General features: G+C 29.5%; 1 protein-coding gene across 1 annotated transcript in view; it reads left to right on the top strand.

The window, feature by feature from the left end:
- Window positions 1-22,459, top strand: part of LOC142320865 (semaphorin-1A-like) — a 465,152-nt gene that overhangs the window by 253,585 nt on the left and 189,108 nt on the right. The window contains exon 4 of the mRNA XM_075358842.1: window positions 19,202-19,309. Coding sequence (XP_075214957.1) covers window positions 19,202-19,309 — 108 coding nt within the window. The remainder of the gene's footprint in view (window positions 1-19,201; window positions 19,310-22,459) is intronic.

The raw sequence follows: 22,459 nt of genomic DNA, 5'->3' as shown, positions 1-22,459 counted from the left end.
GTAATATATGGTGTTAAAAACAGGTAAATTCTTTGTTGATAGAATGAATGTCGGCCTGTGCACACCGTAAAATAATAAATATAATTTGATTTATGTTAGTCTGGCGATGGAGTTTATTCAACGAGTTGATGATAAATATTCCCGCATATTATTTTAGCGCCTCCACTTTCCATTGTATTCGTAACACATTCTTAGTCAAAAGTGTGTACAAAATAACAGCGGTATACGCCTTGTAACAGCGTTCACTGCACTTGTTTCAGTACCGTCGTCAGAATAAAACAACAACGCTGAACACAATGCGGCCGTAGTTTGTTTATGGGTGGAGTCTCAGAATGGGAAATGAGTTTGTTGGGAAGCACCCCCTTCACACACTTAAAATACGTACAACAGTGTGAGCGGTGGGTATAGCGAGCTAACACCGCAGTTTTGTTTTCCGCTGATTTGTGGTGCAGTCGCAGCGAGCGGGTAATTTACTCTTAAAGAAAACTACCTTTTATTTTCCAATTTAGAGGCGGTCGGCAAACACTTCTTCCCTTTATCCTACATTAGTATCACACTTTGTTTTACCCGTAGTTGGTTTATGTCAAACCATGCTAATTACACTCTCTTTAATTAATCCCTTTTCCACACTATTCTAAACTTTTTTGTTAACTGTACTGTTTAATGGCAGATAGCTTTTTCAAAATAAAAATTGGTCTGATTATATTTCTCTAATGTATTTAGTATTACACAATATAAAAGCAGTGTGTTTTTCTTTTTAATACGCGCTATTTATATTTTCCTTGTTATTGTTAGTTAAGCTATTGTTATTATTTTTCTTTATTTCTTTTTTTAATGTTTTTCGTTAAAATATGTATTTAATTTACTAATTTTGTACAGTAACCCGTATACAACTCATTTAATTAATAATTTTTTGCTTTTTTGGGGTATGTCAATGTTATTGTTTTTAATACTGTTTGAAAATTTCTTTATGGTGTGCTTTTTACCGCAATTATTGAAACTAATCACTATACGTATTGATCTTTGTAATAAAACGGTAAATTCATTAAAATTGATAGTATATTCAATAAGATTTTCTTGAAACATACAGATATACTTAACACACGTTTTTAATATGATGAATATAATGTAACAAAATGGAAATAGTGTTTCACAGAAGTTTATCCTCTACAAAATTTAATATTTTTCAAGTGAACGATAAAAAATGATTAATTTAGTGAACTCATAGTAGTATATTATGCAAAAATGCATAATGATACCTATAATGATACCCATTAATGCATGAGTGCGACGGTTTGACACGAGTCTTTGCGAGTAAACGTTGTAAGAGTGAATTAATGACCATTATAAAGAGTTGCATACCCTACTTTTTCTACCACTGAAAAAATATTGGAATTATTGATTTAAATCCATGATAAAATACATTTTTTACGGAAAATTTTTTTTTTTTTAATTACTAAAAATTACATTAAACAATACAGCTTTCTTGCAATAAGTCATTAGTCATACGTTCTGGTTTTTCTTTAATATCGAACAGTGTTAAAGACATTTCTTCTTCAGAATCCGACATAATTAAAAAAAGGATAAACAATATTATATAGAAATTTAGTTATCTATCGATGTACTTTCAAATTTATTTGTGCTTGGTAAACCAGATTTAAATCAAAGTAAAAAAACAGCTGATATATTAAACAATACCCGGTTCTGATTAGTGAGTTGTTGAAAACTTTTGATTGGTTAAACACCTTTATCATAATGAAAATGTGTTTCATAATTACCCTCATTATGATACAGGTTCTAGCAGCGTAATTCAAACGTTATAATTCAGCCGTAGAAAAATTTTTTTAATTATAAAATATAAATATAGATTACCTAATAGGTTTCTGTATAAGGAATTTGGAGGGAAAAGTGGAATTTTTTTATCTCATTAATTTTCTTTGGACATTTTAAACCAAAAACCTGTGATTTTTTTAACAAAAACTACTAAATTTAGAAACGTCCTTATTCTCTTTAAAATATTTACTGCATAATTTTTATTTAATTTTAATTATTTATATTTTTTAATTCATTTTGATACTATTATACAACCTCTGGGTTTTAAAGATATTCTGAATAATTTTCTTATACGAAAGATTTGATTTTATTATAACAAATTTCATATATGAAAGATTTTTTCCTGCGCGTAGAACGAAGTGTCGTTATCAACGCCTGGACACATATTACTTAGTAAACAATTTAAATTAACCACACCAAACTTAAAAATTAAATAACAGTAATATAAAAAAAAAAATAAAATCAACAATTAAAACACACAATATCATAACGAAAAATATTCCACTTTATATAGAAGTAAAGTAACTATGCCGTATGCTAAAGAATAAATAAAACCACAGTTTATTAAAAATCTAACTTAAAATAATAAAATTTAAATCAAATGACATAAATAGCATAAATAGTTACACATATAGTAATAATTAGGTTTTTTTTAGTCCAACTATACGGTCTTAAGAAATCATAAGAATTCAATGATAACATCGACATACTTTTTCCTAAAATATTTCGGATGTTAGCCCCTAATTTAAATTTCCGACGCAATGTCACATAACAGACATGTCCACAAGAATGTAATGTACCGTTAGGTGGCAGCTCCAGCGAACACAAACGGGTGCATCGGTCTGGGTCATGAGATGACCATGAGTGAGCCCAGTGTGTCCTATTTGCAAACTGGAAATAATATCCTCCTCTCGACGGTTATTCCTGAATGAAGAGCTCTACGGTGACACAGAGTTCTTAGCTGGACAGTTTCTTAGCTGGGCGAAGTGGATGGTAGTATACCATCCACTTTGAATTCACATCAAGAATTACCCTCTTCAGAAAACGAGACAAGTTCGTCCAGAACGACGCGATTAGTAAAAGGAGGCTGCAGAAAAGCCTCTTTTCAACCAGCTCGCTGGTTGCCTAAAATCCCAATATGGCTGGAGATCCAGTAGAAGCTCCTTTCAAAAATAACAGACTGTATCTCATAGACAACAGGGTGCCTGGAATACATATCACTAATCGCTTGCAATACACTCATGGAATCTGATGAGAGAAGTATGTGATAAAATGTTGGCCTAACTAAATTTAAGGTCTTATTAATAGCATACAGCTCTTCTATCGAAGAGCCAGTACGAATAATCTGTCTTTAAATTGAAATCCTTCACTCTTAAAAATGTTTTACTTTTAATATTATGTCAAAATCTTCTATGTATGTATGTATTTCTTTTAGGTGGTATTTGTTGTAAGGTGAACAGCCTGCTCATTATCTATTTTATTTGGTTGTTTCCAAAACAAAACAAATATATATATATATATATATATAAATAAAAATTGTAATGGTTTCTGTAAATCTTCTACTCTTTCACGCAAAAACTACTCAACCGATTGGGCTGAAATTTACATGAAAATAATTTTTATGCATGTTAAAAATTACATGTATAATTATAAATTAAATATAAATTTATAATTAATGTAATGTAATGTATACATATAATTTATATACAAATAAATTACATGTATAATATGTCCGGTTGTTGCAGTTACGAAATATTTCAAGATGGTGGCCGATTTAATGGCTTGTGGTAACAACCGGACTATGTTTCTTGCCGATATTCAACTCTACTATGATATTTGGTCAATAGTCGTTGATCAAATCGAATTCAGAAACCACTTGCTGTATTTGAAATTAAATATTCTATAAAAAAGATTTTCTTTGTCTTTTTCGATTATCAATAAAAGTATCTTTAAAGGTGCAACGGTGTACGGCTTACATTCCTTTAGACTTGCCCATCATATTCAAGCCCCTCCATTTTCAGTTAAAGTTGCTTTTCAAATGCCAGTAATTAAGTCACTTGGGTAGACACTTCAAGTGGCTGGTCACCTTTTGAAAAGAAAAGCTGCAAATATTACATGAAGTTTATTCTTTAGATAACGTTGTTCACAAACTGTTCCACAAAAAAGTTAAAAACAAAATAAAAAAAAAAAATATGGTCACTTCCTTGTCGTGTTTGTTGGGTAATGCCAACAACTGTGCAAAATACTTTTTTACCCGTACAAAGGACGGGTAAAAATAATAAGTACTTAATAAGTACTTTTTTTAAGATTGGGCATAGTATTCTGAAACCCACTTTCTTCAGTTCACTCAAAGTATCGAGTCCTTTGGAGACTCCTTTCCCCTTTCCATTTCCTTTTCCCGTTTTTCCTTTTTTCCATTTTCTCCTTTTACCTTTTTCGATTTTTCCCTATTTCCCTTTTCCGATTTTTCCCTTTCTCCGTATTTTTCCGCGCGTAATTGGGTACAATATTTTTTTAGTCTATAGCGGACACATATCGGAAACACTGAAATGGAATCGTAAAATATTTAGTATGCTTCTGTTGCTTTTACGTCCAAAAGATAGCGCTAGTCTTCAAAAAAAGCATGTTTTTTGCCCTTTCACAGGTGTCACAACTTAGGTATGTAAATAGGTATATAAAAACACGCGCTTATTCGAAAGCAACGTTGTGTCAAAATTTCAAAGCAATCGGTGAAGAACTTTCGGAGATTTTAAAATTTTGAACAAACGAACATTTACATTTTTATTTATATAGATAATTCTTACCCCAACATTTCTGTTGGGTAGTTTAAGAAGAAGCTTTATGTAACATTTATCCTATTTTCTCGTGTAATATTTCTATAATTGATCACAGACTTTACTAGAGCAAAATAAATATTAATCTACAAGTATGTAGGGTACCAAAACAGATTTATTCTGTATTACTATCTAGGAGTAAATTGATTAATATTAAAAATAATTCGTTTTTATATTTAATAATTATTTATTATTTTTATATTTATAAAAATAATGTTTTGTTTCAAATGGGAAACAAAACGAATTAAATTCGTATACATTATTACGGTAAAAAATGATTCTGCTTGTGATAATATCTTTTAAAATTATGTATTTTGTGAAGATAATACAGTATTGAATAGTTGTTTCTTTAGAATATTTAAATTAGGTTAATTTTAAAGATAAATTCAACGAATCGTAATTATTCAAATCTTTTGTTATTATCTAGAGAATAGAAATAATATAATAAACTTTAACCTTAGCTAAAATGGATTTTACCTTCTGATAACGAATATAATGGAAAATACTACTTCCAACTTTAACTAGCCACTTAAAACCGTGAAACATTTGAAGCGATCGAGGTCAAATGTCGATCGGTATACCTTGAAAATGAGGAGATAACGTGAGTCTAAATTTGTAATTGATATTTCAGCTTCTTTAAAAGTAAGAAAAAAATAATAAATGTGGATAGAAGAGAGAGGATATATTGAAAAAAGGTCATAGGAAAAGGATAGGGATGTATGTATTAAGATAGAGAAAGAGAGAGTGAGAGTGATTAGATAAAGATGGACTGAGTCTGAGGGCCACCCATTAGGCACTGTCGACCTCTGGCTGAGGTTAATGTGAAAACTTGGCAGTGCTTGCAACTTAGCACTAACTTGGCACAGGATCATTGCCGTTTCGGATTAGTTCAAATTAGTCCCTCGTTTCTGCTCTCTGCTTTCCCTTTTCTATACTCCCTTCACCTTGTGTTCCTTAGTCTTTCAGTGTCCCTTGGGATTCTGTTACTTGGAGACTGTTTCCAGTTCACGGAAGTCTTTGATTATGAGATTTCTTAAGAGAAAAACATTTGGAATTACTACTAAGATCGATTATTTTCAAAATAATTATTATTTTGATAATGATAAAAAATATTTTGTGACTTATTTTTTTTAATTTTTGGGTAAAAAAAACTGTAAATTTTGTTAAAAGAATTTATAATTGAGTTAAGTAAATATTGAATTCTTACAGTTTTATTTGTGTAAGTAATTGTATATTTTTATAATAATTGTTTTATTGTATTAATATACAAAGAAAATAAAATTTTTAAGGCAAGAAATCAAAATTAAATCAGTTTTTTCCGTAATTACAGAAGAAACAACATTTGAGTATAATTTATACAAGACTCAATTACTGATTACGAAATACGCGCTGGGAAACGCATTTTAATATTAAAGAATTTTAAGGAATTTCTACAGGGTACTTATGTTATTAAAATTTTAACATTTTATTAACAATTATGGTTAAAAAAAAGCTGGGAAAAAAGTTGAAATACTTTCCTGGCATTGATTATTTATTCTTATAAAGTAAAAAAATAACGATACGTTAAAAAAGTTAACTAAGCTTTCTTTTTTTGGGATGGGCGTAATTTACGATGAAGTTTTATTGTAAAATTATTATTATTATGATATATTTAAATAAACAAAGTTTAAAAAAAAATCAAAAAATCTATTTTTTTTTTCTTTTCTGATCTACTACCCCAAAATCTTCCAAGAACTTTTTTTGATTTGTCTACGTTTAGTATGTTAAATGGAAGAAACTAGAAAAAATTCCACTGAAAAATGTACAATAAATAAAAGGTTACCTTTAGATTTCTTGATTTCTTTTTTTGGGGTGGGGTGAATTATGATGATATTTTATGGTGATATAATGATATTATTAAAAGTTTAAATATATAGTAAACTTTTAAAAAATCAATTTTTTTAAACCTTGATCGGCTCCTTTAACTTCAATATTGCCCCAATGTTTTTTTTTTTTTTTTTTGGTCGTTTGCACTACTACTACTACTTTGCCCAGAAAGACGTAAAAATTCGGTTAGAAATAAGCAATAAATAAAAAGATAGTTTTTTTGATTTTTGGGAAGGGTAGAATTTGGAGGAAATCGTTTTTTTTTTAAATATTAAGATAAGTATGTACACATGTAGCGAGTTTAATATGAAGTTGTGTTTGCAAAATATTTAGAAACTTGACCTTTTGGTTTACCAACAAATTGTCCCGTATACACGACAAATTTCAGGAAAATCAGTTTATGCTCTCAAACGTTATTAAGCTTCACATACATTACGACCATTACCCACTACGGTTTTTTGGGGTCCCTGAGTCATGAAACGTCGAGAATGCAAAAAACCCCATACCTCATTTTTGACTGATTACAATACTTTCCTTCTTGTAGAATAACTCTAGAATTGTTATATCTACTCTGATGCCTGGAAATTAAAAATTTGTCAAAAAATGTTTCAAGTAAATACTAGATTGATTTCAAATTTTTTCGTATTTATTTTTTAGGTAGTTTTTCATCAGGATGATGTGACAGGTTTGAACCAGGAACATCTGAACATAAAAACTCTCCCAAATACGTCGAGGTTCTCATAATTATATTTTTAAAACTTGTCTTTTGCGCTTTTGAAAATGATTAATAATTAGATAATTATGTTTTATTACTTATATTGCAAAAATATGTTACGCTTTTTCAATTAACGGAAAATCCGATGTATAATTTTATTGTGTTTACAATAACCACTTTATGATAACAATTTTATGGTATCTTTCTGATTATAAAATTCAAAAGTAAAAAAATGCACCTATATCATCCATTCTTTTGAGGTTACCCTTAAGTGCAAAATGTTAAAGGAATATTTTTATGTAAATTAAGATATATAATGAACAAAGATGTACACTAAGCACAAGGTTAAAATTAACAAAAATTCTGATTGTAAAAAAAAACTTTACTAAATTGCTGTCTATATTGTTTTTAAATCTTTTTTAGAATACAAAGTACCGTATCAAACTATTCGTCTGCATATTGTAAAAGACATAGTACTGCCAATTTCATGCGACACAAATATTTAATTACTTCTTACTATGTTATGAACGTAGTAAGAAGTAACATGCTTCTTTAGAATAACTCTAGAATTATTATATCCAGTCTGATGATGCCTGGAAAGTAAACATTTGTCAGAAAATGTTTCAAGTAAATACTAGATTGACTTCAAATTTTGTTTCGCAATTATTTTTTAGGTAGTTTTGCGTAAGGAAGATATGATACGTTTGAACCAGCCAAAAAATACGAGTAGAATAAACTTATAAACAAAATATCACTAAGACTTTATTAAATAAAATATCGAATTCGTTTAATTCGATATTTTATTTAATAAAGTCCTAGTGATATTTTGTTTTTTTCACAAAAGGCCCCCTCCATTTCCATTCCCATGGTCCGATTTTGGCCGTTAACAACTCGGCTGAGATTTTCGGACGAGTTATCTTTAAGGAACAAATTCTCTTCCTCAAATCTTCGAGTAACATAATTTTCCATTCCAAATATATCAATTCGTTTTTTCCTTAATAATAAAAATTATTTCTATTAATTTTTTGATTTAATTCACTGTTATTTGAGGTTTTTAAAAAAAAATTAATGGTTAATCTGATTCTGTTTTTACGGTATATGTACTCAACCTTGATTTATCATACTCAAATACTTCAATATTTTTTTTTTCTCTTGAACAAAACGGTCTTTATAGGATATTTGACGATAATACTTATTTATTATTATCACTGCTTAGCACTGGAATGTTACCGTTTAGTAATATACAGCCAGTTTTATTTTGTCATATTCAATGTATCTTACGTGAAACTTAAAGAAATAGTTTAGTATTAACGGAACATATGACGTCTTTTTATCATTTTAAATACAATATTTTAATTGCCAAATTACGATTGTATAAAAAAAATTTACTCATTGATAACAGCCATAAATCGAATTAACAACAACATTCTAATTAAAATACTGTATTCAATATTATAATATTACAATACTATAATTAATATTAGAATATAATTTACAATTGTGAATTCAGTTATTAAAATCCCTTTCGGCACTCCGGAAGGTGGAAGTAGATATCACCGGTGTTAAGTAGGGGATAATAATGATTTCCACCTTACAATTAAGAAAAACTTCAAATTTACGCAATACGACAATGATTGCATGTGAAAAAAAAGGTTCACATGTTTAGCATACGACAAGCCCCATCTTCTTATAATTCCAGCAATATTTTATTCATCCCTTGCCGTAAAGGTTGGTCATATCAGAAATTATTACAAACAAAAGATTTAGGTAGTGTTTCGAGAACACAACGACCACTTTAAACGGATTCGATACTGTGCCTATTAAGGGAGGTATGATGTTTTTTGGCTTTAAAACCCGATTTTTCCACACCCGGGCCAATGGTTAGTGATATCAAAAAAACGTTATTTACATAGGTTTTAGGCCGTTACCCAAAAAGTAGTAGAAACTTTAAACGAATTCGATATTTTACTTAATAAGAAAGTCTTAGTGATATTTTGTTTTTTCGAAAAAGCCCCCTCTCATTTCCATTCCTATGGTCCGATTTTGGCCGTTAACGAGCTCAGCTGAGATTTTCGGACGAGTTATTTTTAAGGAACAATATATATACACTTTTGAGCGGACTTGGTTTTGGGGTCTAGGGGATGTGAAATGCGAAGATATGTCGATATTTACCTGAAGTCGAATTATGGTACTCATTAAAATAGATAGCTTTCTTATGAAATCTACCTAAAACATAAGATTGTCCAAAAATATAATGAAATAAACTGTTTTGTAATTTGGGGGGGGGGGTTTACCCATTTAAAACCCCTTAATATTGGATACTTCATACGGTTTGAAAAGTAGGTATTTTTAATAAAAATAAAAACAATAATTAATTTTTAATTATTAAAGATCTTTCACTGATTTTGAATAAAAGTGCATTTAAATGCATGACCTCGTTTATATTAGAATTAACATCGGACCTTTAATTATTAAATATCACATCATTATTTTCAAGTCATTTAAATGTAAAGTTATGCGTTGATATTAAAATGTAAGCTGCCCAATCTTATTCCTATTGTATTGTAATATAATATAATATTAGATTTAAGCTCGTTTTCATATTATAATTTATTATAACCGTGTCATTCACGTGTATTATTCGTATTTTATAAATGTTGTTTCTATAAGATAGGCATTTTTAATATTATTACATTCTATTAAATGAAATGTTTTATCTCTTTAATTTTTAAATAGCAAATGTAATAATATTTTTAATTACTTTAGACCAGAACACTCTTTTATAATTCTATTTTGTAATTGTCGATATTAGAATATAAACAAATACAAATATATATATATATATGTAACTTTTTACTTCAGGATTATTATGTTTGTTCCTATTTAGCCTCCGGAACTACCGTAAGGTATTACTGTAGAGGATGAATGAGGATGATATGTGTGAATGTAAATGAAGTTAAGTCTTCTACAGTCTCACGTCGACCATTCCTGAGATGTGTGGTTAGTTGAATCCCAACCAACAAAGAACACTTGTATCCATATCCACTATCTAGTATTCAAATCCGTAAAAAGGTTATTTTTGCCTCTTCTAGGATTTGAACCTTAGAACACTCGAGACTTCGAAATCAGCTAATTTCCGATGACGACTTACCCCCGAGACCAACCGCGTGGGTTTACCAATTAAACCTGCTACTCTTCAAGATCTCCGAAATCGAATTGTTACAACAGTGAATTCAATAATCAGGGACCAGTTAAGAAGAAAAATTGTTAAGAATGTTATTTATAAATTTCGATTTTTACTTTCTTGTACGAAGTAAAGGAAGTATTGTGATCGCGAAAAATTTCGATTTTCAGATTTTAACGGAAATTTTCATTTAATCATTCCTGAATCCATTTTCACTATTTCCGGAGTGACGTCTGTACGTACGTATGTGCGTATGTATCTCACGTAACCAAAAATAATTAGGCATAGAATGTTGAAAATTTGGATTTCTGAATCTTGTAACATCGAATTGTGCACCTTTCCTTTTGATTACAATCTACTGATCCAAAAGTGTCTAAAAAAGCACAAAATTCAAAATATTTGGATTTTGGAATTTTTCTTAACTGCAGTAATATGTTTTCATCGAGAGCTTTTCAACGATATATCATAAGTGGTGCTTATTTTCATTGGTTCTAGAGTTATAGCCAAATAAAATTTTTAATAATGAAATTATTGGCTCTTACAAGGAGGAGGAACATCGGTTCGAATCCGACTTCATTTCCTCTTTCTTTTTAAATAAAAAGTACATAAAATTTTATTTCACTAGTAACTTCTGAATTTCTACATTTTTCTTCTTTTTTTTGTTATTTTTGAATTGTTATTCATTGTAAAACATTTTTTACAATTAGAGGTTAATAATTATTAATAAATCAATATAATTAAATTAAAAAATATTTGAAAAAAAAATTCACCGGTGCTAAGAAGGGATAAAAAAATGTCCACCTTAAAGTTAAGAAAAACTTCAAATTTACTCAATACGACAATGTTTAGCCTACGACAAGCCCATCTTCTTAAAATTCCACAAAACGTTTGGTCATCCCTTTCCGTAAGGGTTGGTTATGTCAAAAATTGTTTCAAACAAAAGTTGTAGATACTGTTTAGAGGACTAACGACCACTTTAAACCGTTTGGATACTGTGACTGTTAAGGTAGGTATGGTTTTTTGTCTGCAAAACATCATTTTTCCACCCCACGGGCCAATGGTTGGTTATATCAAAAACCTTTACATAGATAAGTTTTAGGCCTTTACTCAAAGAAACGAATTTGATATTTTACGTAATAAAAATGTTATAGCAATATTTTGTTTTTTCGAAAAAGCCTCCCCATTTCTACTCCCAAGGTCCGATTTTGGCAGTTAATGAACTCGACCGAGATTTTGGGTCGAGTTATTTTTAAGGAACAATTTGTTAGTAATTGGCGCAAAATTACCGCAGTTATCGTGTCCAAAAGAAAGTGCAATATATATATATGTATATATTAACTTTGGAGCTGACGGTGATTTTGGGGTCTGGGAGATGTGAAACGCGAAGACATGTCGAAATGTTTGGAAGTCGAATCATGATACCCATTACAATAGGTAGCTTTTCAAGAATCCTAATTTTTTTTTTAGGTAAATTTCATAAGAAAGATATTGTAATGTGTACCATGATTCGACTTCCTGAAAATTTCGACATATCTTTGCGTTTCACATCCCCCAGACTCCCAAAACCACCATCAGTTCAAACGTTTATATATATAATATTTCTCTTTCTTGTGGACACAATAACTGCTGTAATTTAGCGCCAATCACTTTCAAATTCTTCCTTCAAAATAACTCGTCCGTAAATCTCGGCCGAGTTCGTTAACGGCCATAATCGAACCATGGGGGTGGAAATGGGAGGGCTTTTTCGAAAAAAACAAAATATCGCTATAAATTCCTTATTAAATAAAATATCGAATTCGTTTGAAGTTCCTACTATTCTTTGGATAAGGGCCTAAAACTTACGTAAGTAAAGTTTTTTGATATCACCAACCATTGGCCCAGGGGGTTAAAAAAAATGGGATTTCGAAGACAAAAAAGAATCATATCTCCCTTAATAGGCACAGTATAGAATCGGTTTAAAGTGGTTGTTAGTCCTCTAAACATTACCTAAAACTTTTGTCTGTAACAATTTTTGATATAACCAACCCTTACGGCAAGAAATGACCAAAATGTTGCTGGAATTGTCATATGCTAAACAAGTGAAAATCTTTACACATGCAACCATTGTCGTATTGAGTAAATTTGAATTTTTTTTTTAACTTAGGGTGGAAAAAGCTTCCATCTTTTTTATTTCCTACATAGCACCGATGAAATCTATCTACGCCTTCCGGCGTGCCGAAAGGGATTTTTTTATATTAACTTATTTCCATAAATTGTATATATAATTTAAAAAAAATAGGATTACTTACTAATCCATATCCTTTTTTTAAACTGTAAAGTAGCTTTAAAGCTACTTTTTTTGATAACCGAAAGAGTTATCATGAAAGACAGAAATAGAAAATTTATTTTCAAATATTGCATGTGATCTCCGAATTCAATTTGATCAACGGTTTGGCCTTAGGAAATTTGATTATCGGCAAAGAACATAATCCGGTTTTTACTGCACACCATTGAAACGGCCACCATCTTGAAACGGTGAAATATATTTCGTAACAATAGTCTTATGTTCTTTTCAGATAAAAAAACTATGTTCATGAAAAATTTCAGTTCAATCTGTTGAGTAGTTTTTGCGTGAAATAGTAATTGATTTTCAGACACCACTAGATTTATAATATATATATATACGTACAAAACATACTATTAAAATCACGTTATAAGAGTACCATAAAATTCAGATTTTACATTATATTCTGCAATACTGTGAAATAGAATTAACAATAAACTATTCTGGCTTAAAATTTTAATTTATTAGTCTGTAACTTCTTAAAAAGGATAGAAAATACATTTAGCAGTTTTTCTTCTTATACATACTGAATTACACTGAAAATAGCAATTTTATGAAAAACTAAATACATCTGATTGCGATTCCTAATATTGTAGTTGTGATAATGACTGGTTACAAATTCAAGAATTTATTATTTGATTTACATTAAAACAGTAGACTTTTGATTAATTTGTATACGAAACGTTAATGTAACGTGAAAATGAAAAAATTAATCTAAGCAGTTTACACCCATAAATTGTATTTAGATTGTGTAAATTGCGCTCGCTAAGAATAATTTCGTCATTTGTCTTCTGATAAAAATAAAATTTTTTTTTGTGAATTTTAAAAGATTTACTCGTAAATCTTTTTTTAACGCACGAGTAACATAAAAGTACATATTACTATGTAATAATTTTCTATATAATAATTCTCGAAAAGTTTTGTTGTTGATAAATTTGTCTTCTGGTAAAGCATGAAAAGTTTGATTTAATTACATTTGATTAATTATAAAAAATTACTTTATAATTAATTTTTAATTATATAAATTTATATTTCATAAATTTTACTTAAAACTTACATTTGAAAATTGTGAAATAACAAAACCATTTTTTAAATCGCTGGGTATATTAAGAATATGCATCAGCAATAAAAGATAATAAATTATTTTTAAAATGTACATATTGATAAAGAAAATATGAAATTAATGAAGAAACCACGTATCTAACTTTGGCGAAATATTATTTATGATGAGACTTACTGTATAAAGATAGCGCTGCAAATTACGATACATGACGGTTTCGACTTAAAACCAACTCCCAATCGATAATCGTACATTATGGATAAATTTATACCCGAAACCATACTCATCATCATTAAAATTAATTTATATTTACCTACCGGTTTAAATATTATTAATCAATACATAGAAAAATAAAAGTACATTTTCATTTATGTAGTATAAATACGGAAGTGACTAACTAATCATTCAAATGTGCTTCAACATTTAAGAAACACTTTTTTTTTGTACATATTGTCGAAGTCTCCGTACATTGACAATACGTGGATTTAGTACATATTTATATAAATTTGTACTTAGATTACTTATCAATTACCGATCAGAGTGTGTACACCGTCGTGCTAAACGCACAGAGCTATGCGTCCCCACAACTTTCTTGACATGTTGCTAAGCATCTACGGAGATATGATCTAAATGGCTTCTTCTCAATATTAAGCAATTCTTCATTTGTTGCATATCTTGCATTTGTTGAGTTGCACAGGTCTTGATTATTCCCCACAAAGAGTTGTATGATAAGGGTTCTTGGCGGCTATTTGCAATGAGGCTGCGACCGATCCAGCGGCTTAGTAATCGTTAACTTAAGATATCGCGCACTTGAAGGACGAAATGAACAACGAGGGATATCTCTAAAGTAAAGACCGCTGGGAAATTTCTCTCCTTATCGTTCATGGCCATGCTAGTATTGTACACATTGCATTAATGTCTGAAAGTTGTTGCGTTGTAGTATCTTTGATTACGTGTGAGTTATTACGTTATAAAATGAAAAAGGAAAATCGATGTTGCGCCGACTGTGAAATACGTTGATCATACGTTTTTTAAACCATCAAAACGTTAAGCTGGAACACCCTGTTCTACAGATTTATCCGATAATTCATTCGTAGAAATTAGTAGAAATGACTTCATTTTAAAATTTTATTTATAAAAATGATCATGCACTTTGAAAACAGAGTAGGAATACGAGTCGCATTAAAAAAGTTATTTTTGAGGAAACTAATTTTCGCAACTTTTAAAACAGTAGCAACATGTTAATTACAATGATGGGGTACGGCGAATTCTGGGACATATTGTTGATTAATAATTCACCTAATAAGCCGAAAGGGTATAGATATAAAATTGTATATTATATGAAAAAAATTTCCTTGCCTGTTCGGAATTCAAACCCGTAAACCACTTCGTCACTGAAGTAGCTTACTTATCGAATGTCTGTTTATTTTAAATTTCTATGATTCTGTTTATTTACCGTTTTGAATTACTAGTTTGTTAAACTTTTTGTATAAATCTTGATAAAAAATTATTTAATTTTCTTTTCTATAAAACGTAGTATAATTTTTCATGATTATACCTTGTGTTTCGAAATGAATATCGGGGTTTTAAGGTTGTGTAATATTACTAAAGTTTCACATAAATTAATTAATTAATTATACATCAAATGAAAGAGCAACTCAAAAAGTTTTAGTTGAGCTAACACTCATAAACTGCTTTCTGTGCCTTCCGCTTCAAAGCGCTAATAGCAAATATGGTGACCCCCAACAGAAAGCGTTCTGTTTTGCAGTTTGCAAAGTGTGAATCTGTAATTATCCTTCAACGTTCGTTCTGTTTGAAGTTACGTTGTGATCCCCCGAGTGGCAATATCATTCGTAGATTATTTTAAAATAATTGAAACCACAGACTGTATTTAAAAACAACACTGAATATTTTTTTGTGCCATATCCTGACGGTAAGTTTACGGGCCGTTCTTTTTCGCGGAAGCAATTGTGTCTAGAATGAACTCTATTTGCTACAAATATGGCTGTTTTTTTCAATTGCAATACGAACCACAGAACTTTATTTGGCAACAAAATGGTGCGCCTCCTTATTGAAATAACGTTGTAGATGATCGGTTGAATGAAATTCTTCATGACCGCTGGATCGATTGCAAGGGACCAGATGACAAAGCTTGTTTGCCGCGGTCTCCACGTTCGTCCTATCTGATCCCGTGCGATTATTTTCTTTGGCAATTTACAAAGGATCAAATGTATGTGCCATCGTTACCAGCTGACCTATCTGATTTGAAACACAAGATTGAAGCAGTTGTCGCATCAATTACTCCAGACTTGCTGATTAAAGTATGTGATGAACTGTCGTATCGGCTGGATGTGTGTCGTGTGACGAATGGTATTCAAATTGAACACTAATAGGAAAAACTGTTTGTGTTGTTCTTTCATTTCACGTACAATTATTCTAGGATAAAAATTATTTTGTATGAATTTCTAAATTTATTAATATTTTGTAAAATATTGTTGCGTAAATAATTTTGATTTTTTTTAAATCATCGATAATAATTATTTTGTCGTACAGTTCATCTATGTTTAAGAAAATATAATATATGTTTTAAAAATACTAACATTTATATAAATACAACACACATATACTGGAATTGCGTGCCCGGTTTAGCCATAAAAAAATCAAGCACGCGAGATATTATAAAAAGTTAGCCTTAAAATTTGTAAATGTTGTAGGTCAGGATATATGACCATATATTCAGACATGCAATTTATATATAAAATAAAAAGTATTAAAATAGTATATGCGGTTACTTTGGATAAATAATTTAGAATTAGCGGAGTTGATTCTTGTTTTTATACATTATTTAAATCATTTGAACATTATGTGTGATTAAATAATAATAGATGACAAAAAAAAAATTAATCGAGGAATTATTTTTTTAAACGTTTTAGTTCTTTTTTCTTTTTTAATCTGATTTGATGATCATGAATATTAATTATATTAAAGCAGTTGTTTTCGACTGAGCTTATTCGGTTTAATTTGTAATAAATATTCATTAAGTAGAGATAATAAAGTATTTATATATTAATGAAAATTAATTATTGTTATTTTTAAATTACAATTTTAATGATATGATTTTATAAAAGAAAAAGGGAAAATTTCATTAGCTTCTGTTATGAATAGTATCATTATTATTAATAAGAGTATAATAGGTTACTAAAATTAATTGTTATTATTAATTTCATTCCAGCATCATCTGGTTTATGATTATAGGATATTTAAAAATAACATAAAATGATTTTTACATGTGAAGAATGATTTGATTGTACGTTAATGAAATCGATGTAGTTTTTTGATGTTATATATGTATGTATTTTATTATTACATAATTTTTTTATTTAAAACAAATGATCAATGCACCAGATTTTTTCTAATAATTTTTTAAATCTCTAGTAATTTCTTTTTTATAATATTTTTCTATATAAACTTTTGCCTTTTTGTTAAAATATTTCAAGTCGAGAATCTAATTTTTTTTTTTTAACTTAAAAAAGTAGTTTTAAAGATTTTTTAGAGGAAATAATTCATCAACCATATTTTAAGTGTATTTATTTCATGGATTAATTACCCTATGGTTGGATATTTATTAAAATAATAAATATGGATAATTATTAAAATTAAGTTCATGAATTGTTTAAACCTTCCTCGACATAACACTCGACTAACATTAAATTAAACTAAACTTTTATTTACTAACCGACTTCAAAAAATAATTTTTTCAGGTTCTTATTTTTTTAAGTTTAATCTTAAATTTTTATAAAATTCGTCAATTATGATTTATTTTATTCTGTAGAAAGAGTTCATCTGGATGATGCAGTAATTGTTTTCCTTGGCATTTCTCCCGCCACCACCCCATTCGGTCGCCCTAAAGCATAAGACTGCGCTACAAACGGCTACTGAGCCTCGAAACGGTTTAGCGACCAGTGTCCTAAATAGCTCCTAGAACTTACCTAACAGCGTGAGCGGACTAATCGCGGTGCCATTCATACCACCGTCCTACGTGTCCCAACCGCTCACTTGTCATATATTTACTAAAATGGGTAGGCGCATCCCGTCAACTACTAAAAATATATATGATACCCATAAATAAAAATTTACTTGGTCTAGACAACAATTCGCTGCCACGCCTAAGTCGCTGAATGCCAGCAAGTAAATGTCCACCATATTAAAGCGCTTGGAGCCTTAATTGACTGGTGGTCAGTCATTTACCTCTAGGTTACCTTCCGACAGCAGCGGGGTAGAAGTCTTTCCCTTAAGTAAACTACTGGTATCGGTTGAACATAGCAACCGCATCAAGGAACTTCCACACGTAAATTATCATTACGAATTGTAAGATTTTTTGTCGCATCAATGCCTAGGTTGGGTATTTATAATGTAATACTAATTTTTAATAGCCTGTTTTAAATTTTTTTTTTCAAAAAAAATTAAAATTTAAGAAATATCTTTAGAAAATTATATTTAAAAAAATTATAATAATATTTATTTCCGCTTGCTAGAGAGTCTTAGCTCATGCTCAATAATAATCTCTAAACATCTCATTTATATATTCTGATTTTTATCACAATATAGATTTACCGCTTTTGTGTAATTTTTGTTAATAGTTTGATTTCTTATGAAAGCGTACTTTTCATTGGCTTTTTAATATTTTAAATAAAAAATTAAAATTTTTTATTAAAAAACGTTAAAAATTAACAAAATTGACTAAAATGTTAAAAAAGTATTCTTTTTTAATAATGTTTATGAAAATTGTTATATTCTAAAATAGACGCTAAAATAATATTTTGTTATATGTAGTTGAGGGTACAGTTGTTACATTTTTACTTTACACACACTTCAACCGTAAAAAATATTAAAGTCTCTTTAAAAACAGTTATTATGTTTTTCATTATTTTTTATATACTTCTTTTTAAAGCATTTTTCACTTTCAAGAAAATGTTTGGGTGGAATTTCAGAATTAATAATGATTAATCTTGTTGTAATAATGCTATTTTTGTATAAGACTTTTCTAAATTTTACAAATATTTGTAATCCTTGAGGAAAAGATTTCATGTTGTAAATGCGTCGTCAGTGTTGATTGGGAAACGGACATCATGATTTTCAACTGCATACTGTGTAAATTAATAGATAAAACTTTTGCAGTACTATGTTTCCAAGTATATGTAAGTTATTTGGATAAAAAAAAAAAAAATAGTTTACCTGCTAATATAAGTATGATTATTTATGTTGGAAATATGAAGTTTTTTTTTAGATAGTTTTGCCAATTATGTAACATTTTATTAGTACATTTAAAATATTAATAACTTACACATAAAGTTTCTGATTTTTTAAATTTTTATGCTTGTTTCAGGAAAATTGTCAAAATTACATTCGCATCCTAGCGCAGATCGGACCGGGTCGCCTTCTTGTCTGCGGCACTAATTCATTCAAGCCCCTCTGTCGCGAGTACACCATTCAGGTATGTTTTGATTATCGAATATTATTTTGAAAATAGTTTTTTAATATTTATAATTTAAGTATTACTGTAATATTTCTGAGGTGTAAATTTTTTTTTTATTCGGAAAGGTAGAAGTTTTATGAATTTAAAATTGTAAAAAAGAAAATACTTCTGATTGTTTTTTCGTATCTTACAGGAAATTTAATACAGAAATTTATCAGGGTGCGGATAAATGGTTATTTTCTCTATATTAATTATTCTAGCTGGTTAGGACCCGTCTAAACCTTCCTGGACCACGCTTTGTTCGTTATCCTTATGGTTGTAATACTTATCAGTATTATTTTATAAAATTTAAAACCTGAAAAGCTTTCTTTCTTACATTGTTTCCCTTGTTCTTGACGTATGTTTTTTATTAAAAAACTTCGTCAAGAGCGTAGAACCTCTTGTTTTTGACGTAGAAGCTCTGATACTCTCCTGCTGAAGATCTCTTGGTCTCTTGGTCTTGGCCGAGAACCACGCACTTCAGTTGTTTCGAGAACCGAGATACTCTCATTCCTTTAGTAAATTTTGAGCAATAAGAAAAGTTACTTCTCATTTCTGGAGGCATATTTTTTTAACTTTTGACAATATAATATCAACTGACAAAAATAAACATTCAAAACCCACAAATGTTCGCTAAAATTTCTAATTCCAGCTAATACAGTAATAATAATAATAAAATATTTCGCAGTGAGCACTTTGAATTTATTGTAAGAAGCAAAAAAGTATTCAAATGTGTTACATTTGTCTGGGTTTCAGTTGGATTCTACTTTAAAACTTCTTTGTAGCCTACATTTGTGGTTGTACTGTCAGTTTGTAGCAGTACCACATATCAAGAGACGCTCATTCTTGAGCAAACCACATACAGCTGCCCGTGCGAAAACAGTCCTCTTTTAATTCAATGCCTGCTAACTTTAATGACTGTTCCCGAAACTTGGTGATAGTCATAGCAAAGCACAGCTTAAGAGGAAACTGTAATTTCTTAAAAGAAATTTGATAATCGGATGAGTGGAATTCGAGGGATAAAAATAGATCGAATAAGTGGAATTGGAGGGATGAAAATAGTATCTTCATCAGCATAGTCGATGAACACAGTCGCCTCGTATCATATTTCTGTGAAGGACTTTCACTTGGAGTCTGGTACCATTACACAATTTTGTTGGATCGAGATTTCGAAGCAACATCATAGGTGCTCTCACTTTGAGGGAAAGCCTATAGGCTGGCAAGCCAGGTGGATCTAAGATACTCAGAAATTCCACGGGTTAGTGGAGAGTCTCGTCTGGGTTTAAAACATCTGAAATCATTTGAAAGTACAGAGATGGAATATAAGTCGGTTGATTCTGTTTTAAACAATACGGGCTCGAACATTCTTCTTGAATTTCCGCAACTGTTTCATAAATTAGAAAATATGTGGATCGGAACAGGCAAGCTCCATCACTCCGGATGTGGACCGCTTCGTTAGGAACCATATTCCCATCAATCTCTAAGATATCTACAACCATTTTTATTTCGTGTGAAATTTAATTAGAGTATTTTAAATTTAAAGTAATCGATATAAAGATATTCATTAAAGAAAAAAAAAATTTAATCGTTTTACTTTCTTATATTTCTTTTACTATGGAAACTGTTAGAAAATTAATAATCCCATATCTAGGAGATATAATAACCCCTTTTCATCTCATTAGGGGATAAAGTTTGAAAAATTCTTTCTTAGTGGGTGATACTCCTATAGAACGCTACGTGGGAAATTTCAAGTTTATACTTATAGTGGTTTGCGCTGTGCGTTGATGCGTGAGCCAACCAGTGAGGATAAATTGTTTTGTTGATATAGATTATTCATGTTAAGATAGATCAATCAATGACCATACAAATTAAATTCATGATTGACATCATGAGTAATTTTCAGAAAAAGAGTAGTGTCAACATTTTTTCTTAAATATACGTCAGTGTATAGAATTACTTATTAAGGTATAATTTAAGATAGTTTTCTTAATACAGTGAGGTCCAACTATTTGATATTTTGTGCATATGTTAGCGCATAAATCATTTACATATTCAATACAAAAAAAACTCTAAAAATAAATTGTAATTAGTATTTCGGTCAAAATTTATATTTCACCAAAAAATGAAGGTAACTAAAATGTAATTATCGTTCCCAAAAAAAAAATCAGCCTTTTTTTAATCAGTGTTTAATTGATGTCGCCTAAATTATAATCTATAATAACCACTATATTTCGAGTGCCATGATTAGGTTGCACTTTTTTTAAGTATATTTTATAACAATATTCATAAGATTGCCGTTTAACTAATCGTATTGCCTGTGGCAATATCGCAGTAACCGTTGTATTGTGACAGTTTTCAAAAAAATTTTTTAAAACTTTAAAAAATTTTAAACATTTTATTATATTTGTTTAACTGAAACGGTTTTTGTGATCACATCATGTTAAAGTAAATATGTTGTAAAAGGTACATGCTATAAAATTTTATTATTAAAAATGTAAATATAAAGTTAGGATTTAATGTAATTTCATAAGTAAAAATGGTTGCAGCATTACGTCTGGGATTATAACGCACCTCAACATGTATATTATTGAATTAAAAAGTATCGATTAAATTTCTGATAATTTCGATTACATAAAGAAGTAACTTAAAACCACTTAACTAGTTAATTGAATTAACCTTGTAATATATACGTTTTATTTTATTTAAGTTTTTATTTTAATGAAATCATATTACTACAGTTAAGAAAAAGTTCAAAATCCATTTTTTTTTTTTTTTGATTTTTGGCTTTTTTGGACTTTCGTCCAGTTGATTTCAGTCAAAAAGGGAGGTGCGCAACTAGATATTACAGCAGTCCTAAACCCAAAATTTCAACATTCGACGGGTAATCGTTTTTGAGTTATGCGAGATAGACGTACGTACAAACGTCACGCCGAAACTATTCGAAATGGATTCAGGGATGGTCAAAATGGGTATTTTCGTTGAAATCTGAAAACCGAAATTTTCGTGATTGCAATACTTTCTAATACAAAGAAGTAAAAAGAAAGAAAACAAAAAAAAAAATCACAATTTTATCTTAATTTGATTATTATGAAACTATTTTTAAAACTGTGCCCATTTTTCATTATCTCC

Source organism: Lycorma delicatula, chromosome 3, assembly GCF_047948215.1.
Source record: "Lycorma delicatula isolate Av1 chromosome 3, ASM4794821v1, whole genome shotgun sequence".
Classification (NCBI taxonomy): Eukaryota; Metazoa; Arthropoda; class Insecta; order Hemiptera; family Fulgoridae; genus Lycorma; species Lycorma delicatula.
This window is presented reverse-complemented; position numbering and strand designations above follow the sequence as displayed.